The sequence below is a fragment of the Telmatherina bonti genome (genome assembly GCF_933228915.1).
Source record: "Telmatherina bonti genome assembly, chromosome: 24".
NCBI lineage: Eukaryota > Metazoa > Chordata > Actinopteri > Atheriniformes > Telmatherinidae > Telmatherina > Telmatherina bonti.
In genome coordinates, this window is record NC_136633.1 from 19,397,581 (window position 1) to 19,419,392 (window position 21,812).

Genomic DNA, 21,812 nt, shown 5'->3' on the forward strand with positions numbered 1-21,812 from the left:
TAGTATGTGTCATAAAATGTCATATAGTGTATTTCGTAATAAGGCATAGCATAGAATGTGTCTTGACATGTCATAGTATAGTACATATTTTGACATGTCAATGTGTCACAATGTCATATGCTATAAAATGCCTTAGTATAGTGTGTCATAACATGTCCTGGTATAGTATAGTATGTATAGCATAGTAAATACACATACTATACATGTGTCATGATGTGTCAAAGGAAGGAAGAAATTGCTTCCCAACCGTTTGTAAATGCAACATAACTGTGGTGTATGAAGCGGCTGTGTCCCACCTTTTTCTTTTTTTCAGCAGCAAAAATATTCTTTGCCCATTTTTTGGTTGTTTTAATTTTCAATGCCGTAAATTGGTAACTGTTTCAGAGGTTGCAATCTAGCAGTGGAGCGCTGCATTTTGTAATTCTGTGTCATGGCTGCCAGACATGTAATGGAAATAAATTAAATGGGCAGCCTCTACCTTTCATCATACTCAACCCTCCATAACTTGAGCCATTCGTTCGACTAGCTCTCCAGAGATCCTGTTTCTTCATTACAATTAGTATTCAGAAAGATTTAAGATTTTTTTTTTCCAGGAAGAAAGGAAATAAATGACATAAATGCAGCATTGTGGAACAAAACATTTAATTACAAAAATAGACACATGGTTCACATATCAGAGGATGTTAGAGAGCAAATACAATGCACTATTCATAGAAAAAAAAACATATGACTAATTTCTATCTGATGTAAAAAGTTTAGTTTTTAGAACTTTCTCTACATAATGTGTGTGAACATAGCAGGTGCTGTTTGGGGAGTTTGAGTAGAAATGATGTTTCACACGTTGATGAAAAAAAAATCTCAGTCTCCAAATTTGCATAGCTTCAGTTGTAGATTCAGTCCTGGTATTGGAACCATTATATTTAGTCCTTCTGTTTCAAAGTCAGAAACTTGTACTTGTACAAAGTATCTCTGATCAGTTGCACCTTTCTGTGGACAGAATGACAAATGAGATGCAGCACCATCAGTAACTTGTAATGTGACAGATTTCACTCTACTACAAAGGGTCGGAAAAGAACACAACTGCATGAGAAAAAAAAACTACCTGCATTTATTGCAACTAAATAAACAGAGATAAGAGCAAATGTTTGTAATGTGTATTAAATTCTCCTTGCTAAACAGTGATAACTTGTGCATGACAAAGTACAGCGTCTTACCAGCTTGTCTGTCAATCCTCCTTCAAGTTGTCGATGAGCTCCTGTGTCTGTTGGGCCAGCCTTCTCCTCTCAGCCTGCTGCTTCTTCAGAGCAGCCTCAGCTTTCTTACTCTGGTAAATTTTGACCGCTGCAAATCCCAAACACAGCAACAATGTCTTCAAAGCCAAGATGTAAAAGAGGAGGGGAACATTATCCAAAGCCTGAAGACAGAAAGGGTAGATTTTTCAGTCATCATAGACATTTTCCTTTATAAATATATACTGTTGACATCGGAACAGGGATGAAAAAGATTATTCTGGAAGAGTCAAGAACCCTGGAGATGGTTTTGCCCTTCCTCTGCCACCCACCACAGGCTTCAGCTGTCTACTGTACACAGGAGGGGGGAGTTAATTTGGTCACAGAAAGGGTGGTAGTGTTTGAAAGAGAGAAGCAGCTGCACCATATGTATACAGCACCTGTCCATTCTAATCTATAGCTGGAAAATATTACACAGGCACTCTTTACAACCAAATATCATTCACAAAACCCATAATTAATAATTTTGTACATCATGTCCAAATCAAATACTCTGTGTAGATTGTAGATGATAGTATGATAGATTGTAGAAACTCTGTGTAGTGTTTTTTTCAACCCTTTTAGCTGATTCGGTTGTTATTTTCGACAACTCCTGACATGAATGAAAACACATTGTCAAATGTGCTACTATGGAAACATTAGCTCTGTGCTAAAGACAGATAAAACAAATAAGGCAAAAATATAAAGCTTTAAAATACACAATATGTTATCATATTGGCAAATGTGGAATTTGGTAAGTAAAGAATATACATTTAAGTATTTACCTTCCAATTGATCATCGTTGCAGCTTTGACGTTGACGGGCTAGCTTCGCAGAGTTATCACATAAAGCTTGTCTAAGGAAGGTGGGACTTGAAGTAAAAGGCCAATAGAAATGTCCTATATTCTTGACGTAATAAACGCTGCATTGAGAGGTCACAAGATAAATGAAACTCAACATTCACTCAGTCACAGAGCACCGTCGATGGAAGCTAATTTTAGTGGCTTTATAAGATAAAAACCCAATATAAGATATAGGCTGTCGTCAATAATTTCAGTTTGTTCGATGAATTGTCAAATATTTTGTAATTGCTCAATCAACCATTTTACCAAATGACATTGAACGCATCCTTACCTCCAAGCTCCTATGAAGGTTCCAGTAGACGTCCACTCGAACTTACGGTAATACTTGTGTACTACAGTCACCTTTTAAGTTACAAAGGTACTTGTGCTCAAAACATTTTTGTTCTTAAATAAAATTTGTTCATAAACGTTACTTCTGCCCTCAATTATTTGAGGACTTAAACTGCACCACGTTGCATGGGACGTGTTTAGCGAACGAGTTGCACGAGTTTGAAAAATGGTCACGCTAACTGAATTATTACATTTTATTAGCTACCATAAAACTTATGAATGTTTGAGTTAAATTGAAATGGTTCATATTTGGTTACTTGCTGCTTTGTTTAGTGTTAGGTAAAAGTTAACTTTAAAAAGATGGAAGTGTTTTTCACAAGAAGGTGGTAACACTGGTGTGATCATCTACTAGTTTTCATACGGTCGTGGAGTGAATATTCGCTATTTTCATCGGGACGTCCAGGAGCGTGTATGTTATTTTATGTGAGTTATGCATGGTAGGTATAACTGTGTTTCACGTGTCACGTCGCCAGTCGCCATGTATATTTAAATGAGTACGTCATGACGTATATACATACGTAGTCACGGTGGCCGAGAGGTTAAGGCGTTGGACTCGAAATCCAATGGGGTTTCCCCGCACAGGTTCGAATCCTGTTCGTGACGTACTTTATTCTTTTCATTCTTTTACTTTTCCAGAATTTCTCTTTTCTTCATACTTGTTTTTAATTTAGATTTAACACTTGACGTTATTGTAAAATGGATGTAAAACCCAAGTGGAAAAGTGAACCCAAGATGCATTATATTTATTGTAAAAGATATTCAATGCATTTGTGTAGTTGTAAGAAAATTTAGTTTAAGTTTGCAAGCTAAAGGTAAATATCCATAACATTTATGCACATGCTTAATTTATGCTCAATTAGGAAAATGCAATTACTTAAGAATTCATTACTTCTTCCTCCATGATTGCTTATTACTTAATCTAAAACCTACCATGCATCTTCATAATTACCTTCAGATTTGTTGCCAAATGACACAGAACTGATAAAATCAGATCCCACGTGCTTGTATACATATACAATGTACACAACATTTTAAAAGACTGGGTTGATTATAAATTATAAAAATGGGCCAAGGTTGCAACTGTTGCACATCACAAGTCAAGACTTATTTTTAGTCAGTGGGTCCCTTGTTTAATTTTGGCTTCACAAGAGAAATAACTTGAGCCAGAATAATTCATGGTTCATTGCTTAACTTTGGAATGTATTTTATTAGGTACAGTTGGTATGATGATCACAAGCGTATTTCCACAGGATACATAAAAAAAAGAGATAATTTAAGTGATATAAAAATTCCAAGAACAAAAATGTACTTTCATTATAACTTAATCCTACAATGAACTATTGAAAAAATTGTACACAAGAAGTTGATGATTGACACGTGCACTTTTTGGTGAAAACCTACCTACAAGATACCTACAAGCTTCATATTTTAGTGTAACGTTTCACTGAGGTGTATGGTGTGTCAGTTTGTGGTTGTAAACTTATTAGAGAATTAGAACATACAGAAACTGCTGTGTTTGTGAGTTTTGTCACTGATGCCAAATATCTGCTGAAGTTGGCGCACAAAGTGAAGGCAACTGCTAGCTACAAAACATGAATAGAAACTAAATATTTTGTCACAAACATTTGCTTAGCTTTAGGTGCTTTATAAGTCCTTACTGTTGTTTTTGCTTCCAGGTCAGTACAAATTGACCGCCTTGGTACATCATTGTTGCTTTGACATTTTCAGAAATAAATAGATGAGGAATATATATATTTTTTAGAAAGGTTATCAGTTACCAGCTTGTGTAAAAATTTCAAAAGCAGCAACAAAAAATTACCATCCTTTTAATAAAATGTAAATAAACTAAACACAGTAATTTTTTCTTTTTTTTTTTTAAGTGAACTTCATTTCTACCTGATCTGTGTTTCCCATTAAAAGATGAAATGATAGATGATTTCATGCATTGACCTTCAGCTACATATAGTTAATAGGATTTAAATGGATGAGGTTTCACATGCCGTCAGAGCTCAGGGACAAGAAGTTAAAAGTTTGACTCAGAAATCATCACTTTAACAAAGACAAAACTAAACATGTCCTTTTCTGTACTGAGCACTTGCATATTCAAATTTCATGAAAGTCTATTTTGCTTTCAACCAGCTGACTGATTAATATATCCATCTTTATTAGGCCTCTTTTCAGTCAATGACCCGTCTCTCCGACTGCATGAAAAAAAACCTTAATCCTAACACATACCAACCATTCAGACCATTCTCTTACTATCATAAAGTACTACAACACGAACAAAACCAAACATGGGCCGATGTTATTGTGGATTCACATTCAGGCTTCCTGTTTAGTAAACTTGTATCAAGCTGTGCCGTTGTACTACTCAAAAACACATCAGTGAATCATAAATACAGTTAACAGGAATTGCATCATCTGCAATCCTGTACGTTCCCCCTGCTGTATTCAGCTGTGTGTGAATCTGCAGCTAAAAAATCCTGAAGAAAAGCAATCTTGCTCCTGTTAAAGAGACACGTGGATTATGTGGCATGTTGGCAATAAGTACTAACTATTAATCCTTTAGATTGAATATAGCTTCCCTCCAGTCTTAGAAAGTTATTCTTTGGTAAATCTGGGGCTTCAGTTTTGTGACCAAATTAACTCTATAATTTCAACTATAAATCAGGAGTCGAACAGACCACCCTGTTCTGTAATTAATTTGCAAGTGGCTTTATAACCAAAACTATGGCCAGTAATAAAACCTCTTAAGTACCCAAAACTTGGCCTGGCTTTTTACAGTCCAATGATCATTTGTTTCTTCTCCCCAGTCATGAATTTGTGCCATCTTTCACTTGGGAGTTGTAACTCACCAGCTGAGGCATGCTAACCGTGACCTCTCTTTGTCTGCACTATTTTCACATCCAGCATTTTGTGAAGAACCAAAGAAACTTATGTGAAAGCTTCTCTCCTGCTCAGCAGTCATGATGCTGTTTCCAGTAAAAAGAAAAAAAAAAAAAAGAGAGAGAGAGAGAGGTAGGGTGTTGCAGTGGATGTCCTCTAGTCATTCCCTTCCCAGTATCTGCAGAAACTTCCTCATGGCTACAATCGCTCTCCCACGAAACCTTAAACAACACAGGAGAACAGTTCCTGTTGTTGCCACCTCAATGCTCAGGACGTCTCCGTCCTGACACAGTGGGAGGCTCAGGGAGGAGGAGCCGCGGTCCTCCCTCGCTCACAATGATCATCAGAATTGTGAAAGTGGCTGTGCTCAGTAGCGCCCCCTGTGGTTTGTTCTGGACATGGTGAGAGGCAGAGACACAGAGGAGAGGGAGGACACCTCCCAGTAGAGAGAGCGAGACAAGAAGAGCTGGTAGAGAATCACCATGGAGATGGACTGACAGAGGATCGCGCCGATCGTCACCACCTACAAGAGGAAGATGAGTAGTCTGAAAATACATACCTGAAACATTCATTGTAGGAACTTATTCACACATCTAGATCCAGTCTTTATGGATTGAAAAACTGCTACAAAACAATCAGTATGTGTTCAAACCTTCTCCCTCTGGTGCTCATTGAAAATGACAGATATTAGGACGAGTATGGGGTGACAGAGGAACCACAGGAAGCAGCCCTGCAAAGAACAGAGACCACATAAGCACCTGAGAAGCTGTAAGCCGTGCAGCTTTTACATCTAAAGGATGCTGCTGTGCTGTGTTGTTACCTTGGCGAAGCAGAGGTAAAAGTCTCTCTTCAGGGTGCTCCTCTCAGTGGAGATGATCTGATAGAGGATAGATGCCAGCAGGAGGGCCAGACATACTCTCAGAGCCATCAGGAGGAGACCTGCCAAACTCCACTGGGCGTGGTAGCTGTGGTGTTCACTCTCAGACTCTGAATACTGCTCCCACAGCAGCAGCACTCCCTGTAAGTCACAGCTGGGTCAAATCCACTCAGTCTGGACACATCCTGGAGCAGATTACTAGTAAAAAAAAAGAAAATAATGAGTGGAAACGACCTTCATACCTGAATGATGACTCCACCAGCAGCAACAGCCGTGGAGGCTGGAGACTGCTCCCACTGCAGGGGTCTGGACTGAGGTTTCCTGCCTCGACTCAGAGTCCAGCCCATACACAGGCTCAGTAGCATGTACAGCATGGACACCTGGGACACCATATCCCAGACTGCACAAAGGAGAAGAAAAAAATATGTTACGAAATATTAATTTGTGCTTAAACTTTAATGTGTGCTATGAGACATGAAAACATACATTCTGCTAGGCTGCCCATCAGGGGGATACCAGTACCATCTCTGGAGTACCTGCAGAGAACAAGAAGGGTGATTAAACTGAGAAAAAAAATGCATGAAATCAAATTTTCATAGACTTCAGACTACTTAATCTACCTGGCGAGGTGAATATAGTTGCAGAGAGCAGAGCAGCCCTGCAAAGCCAGGGCAGTTGTCAGTACTTTGAGAACGGTGTGCATAGGACCCCCTTTCTTCAGAGCCTGGTATAGAGGCTGGATGTAGATGCAGGAGGCGATGAAGTATGCCAGAATAAGGAGGAAGTAGAAGCTGTGCAGACCTGATGAAATAAAGCAAGTCAAAAGGGAAACACAAGTATGTTGCAAGTCCCACAGCAAGGATACCTCAGTCCTGGTCCTCGAGAGCCAGTGTACTCGCTGGAACACACCTGACTCAGTCTCAGACAAGCTCTGCACGTGTCTGCTAAGTACACATTGATTTGAATCAGGTGTGTTGCAGGAGGAACATTTGGAAAGCCCGCAAGACACCGGCTCTCGACCTGGATTGAGGAACTCCCTCAGGATCAATCCCTACTGGTTTTACATGCAGTGCACTGAAGTTGTGGTACCATTGGAACGTGATTATCTGTGCAGAGTCCAGATATGACATTGTCGTCTATCATTAACCCTGAAATGGGTTGATTGGTTCATTTCAGAAGCTGATCCAGAGGGGAAGGTTTTGCTTTTCCTTCCTAGCCAAAACAAAACACTACATTTCAAAGCACCCTGATGTAAGCAAACAGATCCTATTTCACACACTTCACCAGACAAAGTGCTGAAAGCATGTCTTAAGGTATGCCAGCCGTGGGAGTGTCTGTGATGTCTTACCTGCCTCCTCTGCACTGAAGTGCTCCAGTGGGTTTCCAGCAGAGTCGGCATTAAACAGCAGGACAGTAAATGTCAGATCAGCATGAGACAGAATCACTGCATTTTCCTGAAGACACAAAGACAACAGAAACACAAAGAATGGGGAATAAAAAAATATTAATATCACTCTTAAGACATCCAGATCCCCACCGCAGCCTTGTTCTCAAGGTTCAGGAAAAATAACTTCATAAAAGAAATAGCCAGCTGCTTTTTATCCACTCTATAAGCATCTTGTTATATCTCATTGCTAATGTATGTATGACACAGCTGTGCTGGGTTTTAGGCTAAAATACAGCATACAGGGGGGTAAGTACACATCACGACTACAATCACAGAAGATGTGACTGGATTGTTCAGGAAACAATCAGTGACTTTCTAAAATAGTTATAAATAACAAAAAGGGTGCCAAATTCATTACAATTCTATTTTACCAATTAAAACATACCATTTTCTCTTCCATCTTATCATTTTCAAGTGCTCCTACGTCCATGTGTGAGTTTGTTAAGTTGGGAATATTCCCCATTACCTGACATGTGTATCTGTCAGCATACAGGAACTGCCACGCTGTGGGAGAAGACTGGTGAGGGATCGTCTGGTTGTGTTCGTCCTGGGTGAGAGAAACTGAAGCAGGAGGAAGGGGAAGAAGGAAAAAGAAATCAGTTCAGCTGGATCACATTCATCCAATCCGCCATCAGACCCTGATTCTTACTGGTGAACTGGGCTTTGCTGAGCCTCTCGGAGCAGCTCAGGTTATCGAGGTCTGGGTCCATATCCTGATACAGCAGCAGTCTGGACTCCTTCTCTGCAGCCAGGGGTGGGTTGTCCAGCCGACAAACAAACAGACTCCTGTCACCTGAGTTAAAGATGACGTTTTAATGGAGCACACCAACCAATTTGTGTTGACAATAAAGCACAAACGGTACACCATCGACGACATGTTGTATTTTTAGATAGTGATGAAAACATTGATTACTTTAAAAATATATCACTGTTGAGTACTCAGCACAAGTGGTTGGTCAAGAAGCTTTTGATATGCTCCCAAAGAGCAGATTTTACAGAAAGGAACAACTTGACCTCATCTAGATCCCAATCAGCCTTAAAGTAGAAATGACAGCCTCTTTTTCGACCAGTGACTTTTGATGCTTAAAGGCTTACCGGAGGCTGGTCCATTTGCAGTTATTTACATTTAATCACTAAAATATATGAAATAAAATGAGGTAAATGACATAAACGGAAGAGAGTACCAAACCTTTATGAAAGCTGACAGTAAATGCTGTATAAGAAACAAGGATAGGCGCTGATTAAACTGCTGTCAGTGATAATGACGATTATTGCAAACGTTTTTATGTAAAATAACATGACAAGAAAAGCAAACAAAAGCTGAAAATTGAATCCACACAAGGTGGAAGACAGTAGTGAGGATTGGCTTGCTGTGTAACAGCTGAACTGACATGTTGGCAGCAGCAGCTTCACATCAGCATCGTTACCTTGATACATGAATTTAGTGATGAACTGGCCCTTCTGCTGTCTCGCCGCTTCGCTCTGAAAAAGTCCGCTTACAGTTTTCCCTGAAGCCTCCAAACTTAGCAGCAATACGATTACAAATGCAGCTAATAAACGCCACATTTTCTACAAATGTAGTTTAACGATATTGGCAAATTACGTTAGCTAATCAATTCAATGAGCCACGAAGCAATGAGTGAGCGAGGAGCGTCAAGACTTCCACAGTTAGGGAGCATAAAACCGGAAGTGGTCGTTGGAATTCAACCCTTTTCCTCTTTTCTTAGATTACTATTTAGTATTTATCTGTTATTTATTTATACTATATTCTGCTTTAGCCATATATGTATCTTCGTTCTTTTTTTTTTTTTTTTTTTTTTTTTTAGTTATGCATTATTTTCTGGTAGTATTTACTTTTCAAATAACATCTAGTTTTTTTTTTAATTATTTTTTTTATTATTTTTTAAAATTATTTTTCATATTACCATTACATTGCAGATATATTAAAATGTTCATTATTATTATTATTATTATTATTATTATTATTTGCACATATTTTGTTTTCATTTGACGGCTGACTTTACGTTTATTGTCATTTTCAATTTTGTTTTCTGTGTTGCTTTGTTTCTCTTTATTCTTCTTTTATGTATATTTTTCGAATACTATACACAATACATTGTGACTCTGAGGTCAATAATATGCCAATAATTTCAAAGTAGTTTATTGAAAACTCTTGTTTTGATATCAATATCCGGTTATTTTAGTTATTTTAGTTTGCTTGAAACTCTTGCCTCGTCACTTACCGTCGTTGACAGTTTGATGAACATGAGAATAACCCAATCAAATAATTGGAGAGGTCTTGCGTCATAAGCCCAAACCAATGAAAGAATAGAAAACAGTCTACACGCGCAGAATGTCCCGCCTATCTTCAACGTGTCAACACTGCCGTAAACCAGCCTGTGACTGTCGCGCGACACAATGCCGCCACTGTACGGAAGAAAATAAGCGCTTCTGCATTTTGTGGCAGGTTTTTGTTTTTGGTCAATTGTATCACAATGAGAGTACAAAACCAAGTGTAGTATTGTTATAAAATACTTAAGGGACTTTAATGTGAGGTGAAAGCTGAATGACGACAAGAGGATGGACTTAAATCGGACTATTCTGGTGACTGGAGGCTCTGGATTCATGTAAGTTTACATTTAATCAGTAGACAAGTCTAAACCACAGTTTATGGTCTAAACCCAGGAGACATTTTTAGGTGCAAGCAGGGGCGCCGCCAGGAATTTAGGTTCCTATGAAGACAATGGCAAAGACCCCACCACTTGATCGCAAATTTTAGGTTTTATATTTTTGCTTCAGTTGCCTCAAGCTGATCAAAAAATAGCTTTTCATGGGAATAAAAAAGAGCTAGGGCTGTGTTTAACCTTTTATGGGGCAAAAGACTATTTTTGATCACTTTGTTTTCTTTCATATTCAACATGAAACAATTTTTTTTTTAATGTAACAACAGGATGGAGGTCTTGGTTCATACCAGAAGGATAATTTTAGTTTAAAATTTCTAATTTGAAGGTATTTCATTGAGGGTTGAATCACAGTGCATACATCAAACTAGGTTATTTTAATATAAATGGTTTATCAGTTTATATTTCTGCTATATGTTATTACAACCTTTGAAAAAAGTATCTTTAGGTATGATTTGGTGTATTAAACGAGTCTGCATTTGCAGTGGCTCCCATTTGGTGTGTTCACTGGTCAACAGGCACCCGGAATGGAGGATTATTAACCTGGATAATGTAAGTCTTCCTTGTATGGACGTTGTCACGGTCCAAAACTTTACAGAGCTCCCTTTTCTTGGCTTTGGCTTTAAAACAAAAAAAAAAAATCCTTTTAACATTCAGTCAGATTTATTTTACCTTGCAGCTGGATTACTGCTGCAGTTCAAGAAGTCTGCAAAGCATTGAAGACAGAAACAACTACACCTTTATCAGGGTAAAAACTTGTTTCTAATTTAGTTACATTTCTTATTGTGTTACCTTTGCATGTGAAAGGTACACAATTACTTCAATGGATTCCTGTCTTTAACAGGGAGATGTGTGCAACTCGCGGCTTGTAAACCACATATTCAAAACAGAAAACATTGACGTCATCTTTCACTTGGCAGCCAAAACGCACGTTGGTGAGAAACCTGTGCTCAAATTAATGCATAGCTTTAACACAGTGCTAAAAGCACAGTTTTATTCAGCTCAGCCATTCAGTAACAGCTTTGTATTTCTTCCCTCAGAGGCATCCTTTGAATCCCCCTCCAGTTTCCAGCGTGTAAACGTTGATGGGACCAGAGTTTTACTTGCAGCTGCTCATCAGGCTCGACACCAACCACAGCGCTTCATCTACGTCAGCACTGATGAAGTCTATGGAGGGAGTCTGGAGGAGGTCAAATAGCTTTACTTTGTTTCTAATCCATCTGATGGATTTGGGTTTGTAGAGTCATGACTCAGATTGTGGGCGTTTTGTGTTTTAGGTGTTTGATGAGAGCAGTCCAATAAGGCCCACCAACCCATATTCTGCCACGAAGGCAGCAGCAGAGTATCTGGTTAGATCCTACTGGGATCAGTATCAGGTAAAATATAGTCCAGCTTGGCAAGTTTCTTTCTAGTTTTCAATCTGAACTTTTATTTTTTCTTCCTTCCCAGTTTCCCATCATCATCACCAGAAGCAACAACATCTATGGACCTAGACAGTTTACTGAGAAGGTCATATGTCATTGCAGGCTGCAACACTATATTTAGTTGTTACATGTGAAGTTTTATGTGCTAAATAGTCGTCTTTATCTCCCAGGTTATTCCCAGGTTTCTCACCCTTCTGCAAATGAACAAGAAATGGTGTGTTTCACCTTACATAACTCATTTTGTAGTTGTAGGACAAAATCAAAACAAATCATTAGATGCAGTCTGTCTTCTGCTGCAGCACCATTCAGGGCACCCTCCCTGTATCCCGCCATTTTCTGTTCGTCACTGATGCCGTCAAGGCCTTCCTCTTGGTCATGGAGAAAGGGACTGTGGGAGAAATCTACAACATGGGGACAAGCTGTGAGATTCCCATCATTCAGCTGGCGCAGGAACTTGTTAAGATGGTGAGTTTAGGCAGCTTTTAATCAGTAGGGCAGAGTGGAAAGTGGGCTTACTTGTGGCTTCTTTTTCAGGTGAAAAATGTACCGGACTCCGAGGTGAATGACTGGCTCGAGTTTGTGCCTGACAGGTGAGTACACTAGTGTTGCCCGTTTAGAGCTTAAAATGTTTGCTTTTAAAACTGAAGCCACTGTTCCGGTTTCATGATCCCGTAGGCCGCGGGTTGACTTGTGCTATCCAATCAAAAGCAAGAAGTTGCATCAACTGGGCTGGAGAGCAGAGGTGTCCTGGGCTGAAGGCATCAGACATACTGGTACAGTAGCAGACTTCCCAAATGTCTTAAGGAAAATATAGTTCTTCTTCTATGGTCAGCAATAACTGTTCTATTTCTGTGTTACATAGTCCAATGGTACCACGACAACCCAGACTTCTGGTTGGAGAAAGAGGACCCCCAACAAATCAGAAGCAAGCCTGAAAAATGCAACCAGTAGATAGCGTGCCTTACAGCTTGACTGACAGAAGACCAAGTGAATCATTTGACATGTTGTGTTGGACAGAATTTATTGCCGATTTGCAGCTCAAGTAGTTTAATAGGTATCAGACCTACAGGCCCTGAAGTGCCACACAGGAAGGCAAAGCCTCCTTTCAACCAAAGCAAAACCTCACCAGGAAACTTTTGCACTTTATCTCTGTAAAGTCTGTTTTTTCCTTTCTCTGTCATGCTACTTTTTTTAAATCAGCCTGAAGAAGTTCATCTTTTCCAGCATTTTGATAGTCTGTCCTAATTTTTAAACATTTTAAAAACAAATGTTTTATTTAACTGAATGTAGAGTTTTAAACAGTTTACAAATGATTACATTGTGTATTTATTTCCGCTGTACAAAGCTGACCAGCTTTTATAGAAATAAGACGATAAACAGAGAAAGTTTCATGCAGTGTAAATAAAAATGTAAATCATATGCAGGTTATCTTTCCAGCATTTATTTTATTTTAAACAAGTTCTTCCTGTCTGTTAAGAAAACACTTTGTTTTTCTTAAAATAGGACATTTCTTTATACTTCTTAAAGGGACTTGATTTTATAAACCCATACAGAGGTAAATTACTGTCTTCACGAACAAACAGCATGAAATTGCAAATAATTCAGAGGGGAATTATTGACATTGGCGCTGGGTTCATCCTGTTCTAGAAAAGAACTTGAGTTTCATTGTTTAATACAGGAGCTGAAGCTGGACCATGGCCGCTTCAGGACAGACTTTAGGACGCTTTGAGGATCTGCTTTAGCAGCTAGCTGCTATCTTTAAGAAGCAGAGAAGTAGTAATAAAGATGCTGGCCCATGGTGATACAAAATATGAATGAAATGGCAGCAAAAATTATACCTGCATAGCTCGAAACTGCAGATCTAGCTGCAACACTTCTTCGCTGAAGCAAAAATAAAAAATTGACCTCAGTTAAAAGAAAAGTCGCAAAATCGGAAGGAATTTATTTATTTTTTTTACTGATGTGAACGTTCACACTAATCTGATAAAATATTGCCCTGCAAAGTATTCGGATGAAATATTCAGAGTAGGTGTGTAAAGGCCTTTACTCTGATTTTCACAGGTTCTTATGTTTACAGTAGCAACAATGGCATCTTATTTAACACCTGATTTCTGTGAATGTTAATATATTTTCATAACAGCCTTATGAGGCCTTTCAGCCAGAAGCATTTCACTTTTTTTTTTTTTTAGATGCTGCTTAATGTTAAAACATTTGACTAAATGCCATGTTGAATTATTTAAAGGCATTAAAGACCATTTTGTTGTCCCACTCCCCCACCACACACAAACACACACAAAAATAGGTCAAAACACTTATCACATCTGTAAATCCAAACTTTTAATTGTGGTAAAATCAGAATAGTTGCACTTGTTTTTCCTCTCTGTCTTCGTGCAGTGCTCTTCGTGCACAACTGCTAAACTAATACATAAAGCAAATACTAACTACCAGGTCGGTGCTGCTGGGCTCACATGGAGGGGTCTGGCCGTTCAGGAAAGATGGACAGGAATGTCAGTTCTCTTTAAAACTACATTGAGCCTTGAATTTAGCCATTCATTTTTACATTTTAGATGTTAGTTTTTAATCGGATTGATGTAAAGATTGCAACCAGTTTGCTTCCACGAGTGCCAACTACAAAGCTGTACATTTTACAAGCTGACATTTATCTTATGCAAGACATTCCCATTTCTGACTGGCCAGAAACCCCTCCCCACCATGACAGCATAAACACACCATGACCTGAAAATATACAAATCACAACAGCAATAGAACCACAGGTAATTCTGTGTGATGAAGACTTCAAAGATGGCCACTTGCCAGACATTCACAACAAGGGTTTTAACAAGAAGGATAAGTGTCAAGATTCCAGAAAGAAAAACTAAAATTGATTTGGAGAGAATCTGGATACTTGTTTTTTTTTTTGTACTGCATGTTACTTTTTTACAAAAATGGTCATTGATCCTAAGATTTGTAAAAATTAGTTTTTAATCCAAACCTTGGCATATATGGCATTTCCTCAAATTTTATTTGCCAATTTAAAAAAAAAAAGGCCAGTTATGATCGATTGTAACTTTAAATTATTGGCGACGGAACCTGCCGCACAGACAGGTTTATGGATCATAAATGCGACTTTTAAAAGGTAACCTGTGTGGGGTGTTTCTCTTCATTCATCATATCTGTAACTACAGACAGTGCTTCACCTTTGGCTTCACATGCACAGCTTCACACCACGCGCACATCGTTGCATGTTATTCAGGCTCCTTCCATAGATGCAAACTGCAGATATATTACCACTTCTGTTTGTCAAAAAAATAGTTAAAAGTTTGATAAGTATAAGATTTAACTAATGACAGTTTTTTTTTTTAATGTTCTGCTGCACAAGCTGAGAATGAAATGTTTTATTGAACACTGACAGTTCTGCTTTCATAAGCTTTGTAATGCTTGTGTTAAATCTGAATGCAATAAACTGCCACAATCAGGAGGTACCAATTTGCATGTTGGTTTCAAATACAATAATTTAGGTAAGTCTGAGGTCTAAATCTTTAAGTCTACTGTAGCTGCGTTTGCTTTGAATGCACAAAATGGTAACCAGTATGCATGAACTTAAACTCTGACCTGAGACTGGGGCTTGATGAAAGCAGGAAAAATGAGTATCTGCTCCAAATGTCACTCCAATCAGCACTGAATTATTCTAATCTAAACTAAGCAGTGGGATGTAGTCACGCTACAACCATCACTTTAATACAGGCTAATAAGGATATGAAAACACCCTTCCTTCCACTAGACCTCCTGCTTTTCACCATGTCTTCAAGTTCCACTTTGACATGGACAATTATGGAAATGAGGTTGAACCACTGCGTGAAACCCAGCTGAGATGCATGCAAAGATGTGCAGGCAGCGTAGCTTGTTCTGCATTGTAGCCATTTCTGACAATTAGGTGATTTTTGGCACTAGTGACAGCAGCCGTCAACGCCTTGTTATGGCGACAGATTGAAGGTGAAAGCCCCACTCGTATCTTTTTTTTAATTTTTTTTATTTTAAACATTAAAAAGCTCACACTACCCCAGAAAAATAGAAATTTTCACTCATACCAATGACATTCAACATTCAATTGCCAGTGTTTTTGTTTACTGTCTTTTGGTCAAGTCACTTAGTTAAACATCAACTTTTGTATTAGGCTTATAAAAATAAACATTTCTCAAAAATGCTCGATAAATTACACAAACTAGCAGCGAAAGTAGACTTGAGAACTCTGTGTGCAAACAGCTGAATCCTACAGTTGCTGTTAACTAGAACTCCACCTGGTCCCAAAAATGAAAAGAAAAAAAAAACAGAAAAATCAAATAAAAAACGGTTTCATATCTGGAAGAATCTTTCCATAAAACACACACAACACATTAAACCAAACAACTATCTTTTCAAACACCTGACTGTGCTACACTGCAATCACTCGGTCATACAAACCTCTCCGAGGTGTGAAGGACGTGTGCTACAGAAGATTCAAGGTAAACAAACAAACAAACAGGATTTTCTGTAAAACTCTGTAGGGAATTTAAATATTTATACTACAAAGGGGCCTGCAGGCCACAGCAATGGGAATATAGCACCATGAATTGTTTTCCATCACTATCAAAGCACTCCTGCTAGTAAGTTAGTAACCAAAGAGTCACCGCACTGTATAACAAGCCAACAAAGTTAGCTTTCTGCTCCATTAGGGCTGGGTATTGCCGCTAATTTAAGGCATATTAAGGCTTTTGGAAACAATTCTAAAATTAAAGTGCAGAATTTGTAAATCAGAACTTTGATTCAGACAACATTAGCCGAGCATGTCGAAACAAACTGGTTTTAACTGTGTTGTTCAAACACCCTCAACACAAAGTGGGTAAAACAGGCCTGCTAAAGTTTCTGCATAGATACAGGTACACACTAACATGCGACGATGCTCAGTACACTTCCACGCTACGGTTAACGCTCGGCTGGGTCATTTCATTAGACTCCTCTACTTCTCCCGGGATACAAGGACAGGAGGGGAATAAGTTTATTAATGGAAGTGTGTCAGTCTCAGCAGCAGCTCATATGCTTCCTTTTAGCTTGTTAGCATCTGCCTTTTTCCAGCTGACCAACTGCACCTCTAACAAAAAAAAAAATTAGTACATCAGCCTGTAAACTAAATCACTCATTTCCTTTATTCAAATGTCATAATAATGAAATAAAAAAAAAAAAAAAAAAAAAACACTTGCTTGTGGCAATTCTTGGTGGTTTGGGACTGGGAGCATGCGCTGAGCCTGTTGGCTAGCTTGGATGTGACTGAAAGAGAGCAACTCAGAGAAACCAATTCTATAAGGTTTAAGTTGGACTAAAAACACGGTATCTAGTAATTATACTTGCATAACATCATGGTGTTTAGCAGGTAAAGTAGTGAGCTGTATATTAGTAGCAGAGGGCTTTGTAGGCATTTAAATGCTGGATTTGGTTTTACAACATCAGGCTGATACTAGTCCCATCCTCCTCATGATTAAGACTCATACTGAGTGCAACTGGGGCAGGCAGAGACCAACTTATGTTCCCCTCTATAATGCTTTGCAAATAATGTGGCTGATGCAAGTTAAATGTAATCTTAATGGCACACAAAGTAGCACCAGGAATCACTTGTCAGTAAAATAAATTGTGCCTGAAATTGTATCTGAATTCATTTGTGCCACAGATCTATAGAAAGTTCAAACCTTCATAATGTTTCCTTTCCTATGTGATCATTCTGGTTTGTTTACTTGTCTGTTAACATGTCTACACAACAGCTAGCAACAATAACTTACAGGAAAGTTGGCGAGGAGGTAGTGCATGACAAAAGGAAAAACTGAAACAGTCTTTACAAGAAGAAAGACACTGGCCTTGATGGAGGACAAGCTATCCAAATGCCTTACTAGTTTCTCTATGTGATCATACCATGAGGTAGTCAACATGACATTCACAAATCGAGATATCGCTTGATCAATTTCTACTGTGATCTAAAGATCTTAAAGATCTGATTAAAGATAGGAGATGGGACTTTACACCCAGCTAAAGAAATACCCAGCCCTAACCACATCATAAGTCAGTGATTGAGTCATAAGAAGGCACTGTGCATGGGTCAGGGTTTGGGGTGATTTCACTGTTTCACCCCATCTAAATGAATCCAGGAAGTCTATGTGAACATTAAAGCGAGCTACAAGTAACTTTGCTAAGCTTTGGTAGAAGTTCAGTAATGAGGGGATCACTTGAGGTGAGGTGGGGGGGTCGGAGACACAGTGTTACTCTGAAAGGGTTCATTTGTTCATTACAACCAACAAGTAAAATTAATGTGCTCCGAAAAAAAATAAATAAATAAAACAGATTGCATATTAGTATTTTCTCCAAAAATACTGCCAGAACTGATCTCAAAATAAGAAAAAAAAAAAAAAAAAAAAAAAAGGTTAGCTTGTGTGTTTTACCTATTTCTCACTTAACCTAAAAGACAAGCAGCTGATCATGTGCTTATTCCTTCATCGCCCCCTTGTGGTTAGCAGAAGGCACAGCAATGTCTACTACCTGCACTAGTATTTTATAGATTTAATAAATGGATAAATTTCTCACACTACGTCTTTCCAAAGGGTTTTCTAATAAATGTAACAATATTAAAATAAAAAACAGCAGTCTGTAGCTGGAAATGCAGAAACAATTACAGTGTTCCCATGGTGTCAGCATCTAAAACTGGTATTTGATCTAGTAACAGATGCAACAGCTTCAGTCTGGCATTGCCTGCTCACATCTGGGTTCTCCTTCATGAATAATGCAAGTTAGTTTGGCTTTAAAGAAACCACCAACATGACAGCTGCTTGATGCAATTTCCACATATAAGTGATCAAAATTGTTTTATAAAACTTAAGATTTAAAGAATATCAAACTAAGCATTATCCTTCATAATTGATTGTCGTGTGCAACTTATTGTTCCTTTACAGATTCAGTCTTCCTGCTGGTTATTCCTTCATACATAACATTTCTTACACAAACTGTTGCTAAGATGGAAACTATCTACCATTGCTGCAGGAGAAAAAAAAAAGGTGTACAACTACAGTGGCCACGGGAAGAAAGAAAGAAATGTGCTAAGTGACGCAGAAATCATCCACCGGGACCCTTCTAAGCTGTGCGGCCCGTTCTTACTGTAGTTAAGCCTGTATTACATTGTAATTTATACAACAGTAAAAATATCATTCATCTGACAGCCAAACTTCACTTAAAAGTAGCTGAAAGGAAAAGCAAAGCACATTTCTGTTTTTGGTTTGTTTATACAAGGAAAAAAGGTGCAACTCATTGGATATGGTGGAGTGCATTGTTCCCTCCATTAACAGCCGTCCTTACGTTTAATGGGACGGGTCGTCCCATAATACCTAACGTGAGAAATTTCCATCTTTGTGTGACCTGCTGTCTGCATGAATCCTCAGTCTGAAACTCTTTAAAAATGTTGTTAAATCCAATTAGTTTCTCTAACATCCCTCCAGAATGTAATTGAGGGAAATGGATCCAAAGAAAAATGAAAGGTCAATTAAAAAAAGAAAAGAAAAAAAGTTGGAGAAAAACTAAAAAGGACAGGAAAATCTGCTAAATTTAAACATTACTAAAGCCTGCTGTTCACTTGGCATTTTTAACTCCTTGACCAAAAAAACAACAACACTTGCATATGTTTTATTGTCTTGGTCCAGCTTTGTCACTTGTCAAACATCAGTGGGAAATCTGAGTAGAGCGGCTTTGTGAGAATCAACTCTTCCCACTTTAAACGCTTGCACCAATTTCCCAAAATGATCTTGACAACTCAGCTCAAATTACCCACTGAACAAAGCTCTCCAGACACTGTCTGGTCCAAAGTTGAGTGATCAAATGCAATTTTGTAAACTTACGGTTTCACATTCGTTTTGTGAGGAGTTTCATCTTGTTTGAACTATTTACACTTAATCTATGTTCTTAATGTAAACAAAACAAATTAAGAGCCAGATAAAAATGAACAGTTGTCCCCACACAGTGTTGCAACAGAACATCTCCTTTTGGCTCATTCTGCTGCATAAGTGACACAGTGGGGGATTGGACCACTAAAATGTCCAAATGTACAGTGGAACTCCCTTTTTAAACTCAATCAGGGATGAAATGTGAATATCCTGGGTGCAGGTCGACTGCCCCTTGAAATCTTGCTTCACGGCAGAGCCAATCAGGGCTCACCAGGGATTATACATCATTAACGCCATTGATTCTGTAATGCCACGTTGAGCCAGCACAATTTAACCGTTCTGTTTCTAAAGTGATCTACTGAGATCCCAGCAGGCTCCCAAATTACACACACTGACTGTGATTCCAATCAGCTTTGGTCCACTACCATTTCTAGACATATACAGTCAGAGGATAAATTAGTAGTGAAAGCTGCCAATCCAGGGACCAAATCTCTGCTATGTGTATTAATGTGAAAAGGGAAGCAGCGTACCTGATGAAAACTTTTGAAACTTGCCATTTACTGCCAGTGTGTGTTCATTTTTGACAGAATACAGTGGAAAAATGAAGAATATGTGCATCCTCTTTGGTTTGGGAGATAAACTTTGGGTATAAGAAGATGCCATGTGCTTGACTGGTAGTTTTATCAGTGCTCTGGATATGTGGCATTGCATCCTTGGGAAGCCCCGGTTGTCACTACCATCGAAAAGGCAAGGCTCGATAATCCCAGCCATTTCTTCTAACTCTGACCGCGATGAATCTCAGAGACTAACGAGAAAGATTTATTTTAGAGAAGACTCTTTAAATGTTTAACTCTCCAGGATAGAGTGAGCATGATTTTTTTTTCCTTTTTATCCTTTTTTTTTTTCCCTAAGTTGTGTATACCCTTGAAAGGAGATTTTAACAGACAAGGTCGACAACGTTTGTGGAAGCAGATCCAGTTTCCCATCAGGGTGGATGCACTAAGAGTTAGATGAGCAGCCACTTGGGTCTGATTTGCAGCAGCAACCACAAACACTCCTGTAGTTTAACATCACTGCAGACCAACTTTTGTCAATGTATTTGAACTGTTTGACAAGTTATGGTGACTACTGACTCAAAAGATATGACAATTTGACCCGACATGGTAAGCTATGATGGACTTGTCTGCATTTATAGTGTGCATGGTGGCTGCTGCATACGTGTGTTTTGTGTGGCTAAAGTCACCCACCAATTAGTGCAACAATAGCTATGAGAAACAAAACTGCAAGCTCAAAACAGAGCTGATGTGACACACAGGTCGAATGAGAAAGTCCGTTTCCCAAAAGCGTAAAACTACTGTCACAATACTCAGAACTATATCTTAAGTCAATTTGACCCATTTTAGCCTCTCTGAGTGATGGTAGATATGTACAGTGGTTGTAAGCTTTAGGGAATCAGCTCTTCTCTGATCAATTTTAACACCAATAAGCATAAGGAATTGCTTTGAGGGTCCTTATCGGTTATTTTAGTTTTTGTTTTTGCCAAGGTTTGATTTAGTTCAAGCCTAGTTTGTTTCCTTAAAATGGGAAATAAGTAAGACATGTTTAAACCCCCATTACATGACATCAAATAAACATTTTTAAGTCACCCTTGGCCTATTCTTGTAGCCAGTTACGCATTATCGCATTAAAAACAGAAATAAGAGAAAGTTGACATTTTTAAAGGCACAGTACAGAAACAAACGATTCTCCATGTTTTGCTGAAAACGAAAAAAGAAAATGTCTGTTGTAATAAACAACCTCAAGTCTTATAACTGCTGGCTAGCATCACGGCTAGTTTGCAATAACGTCTGCTGGCATCTCACTGACGGGGTATTTCAGTTTGTCCAGACCCGTCTCTTCTTTCTAGACCTCATTGAGTCAATATTTCAATGCTTTAAAAGGTGGAAAAAATAAAGAATAAAATCAAAACATTTTGTTTCTGTGGCCCCTTTTATGTTTCTATCATATAAGTGAAGGAGACCTCAGCCAGTTCCTATAATTGAATTTATATGCAGACATATTTTTACTTTGACGTCTTGCCTATC

At 38.5% G+C, this 21,812-nt stretch overlaps 2 protein-coding genes across 2 annotated transcripts; one reads left to right on the forward strand and one right to left on the reverse strand.

Annotated features, from left to right (window-relative positions):
* Nucleotides 1-5,714: 5,714 nt before the first annotated feature.
* Nucleotides 5,715-9,308, reverse strand: gpr180 (G protein-coupled receptor 180; the record flags this gene model as incomplete). Its single annotated transcript, XM_079263622.1, has 10 exons — nucleotides 9,099-9,308; nucleotides 8,321-8,464; nucleotides 8,138-8,232; nucleotides 7,573-7,678; nucleotides 6,845-7,025; nucleotides 6,711-6,760; nucleotides 6,467-6,624; nucleotides 6,168-6,365; nucleotides 6,000-6,077; nucleotides 5,715-5,870 (listed from the first exon to the last, which is right to left on the reverse strand). The coding sequence occupies exons 1-10, from the start codon at nucleotides 9,235-9,237 to the stop codon at nucleotides 5,715-5,717; spliced, it is 1,305 nt and encodes a 434-aa protein (XP_079119748.1). The 5' UTR covers nucleotides 9,238-9,308.
* Nucleotides 9,309-10,009: 701 nt separating this feature from the next.
* tgds (TDP-glucose 4,6-dehydratase) lies at nucleotides 10,010-13,107 on the forward strand. The gene is made up of 12 exons (XM_079263647.1): nucleotides 10,010-10,298; nucleotides 10,838-10,904; nucleotides 11,032-11,100; nucleotides 11,197-11,287; nucleotides 11,393-11,541; nucleotides 11,630-11,728; nucleotides 11,802-11,861; nucleotides 11,947-11,990; nucleotides 12,076-12,241; nucleotides 12,311-12,366; nucleotides 12,452-12,549; nucleotides 12,639-13,107. The coding sequence occupies exons 1-12, from the start codon at nucleotides 10,252-10,254 to the stop codon at nucleotides 12,725-12,727; spliced, it is 1,035 nt and encodes a 344-aa protein (XP_079119773.1). The 5' UTR covers nucleotides 10,010-10,251; the 3' UTR covers nucleotides 12,728-13,107.
* Nucleotides 13,108-21,812: the final 8,705 nt, after the last annotated feature.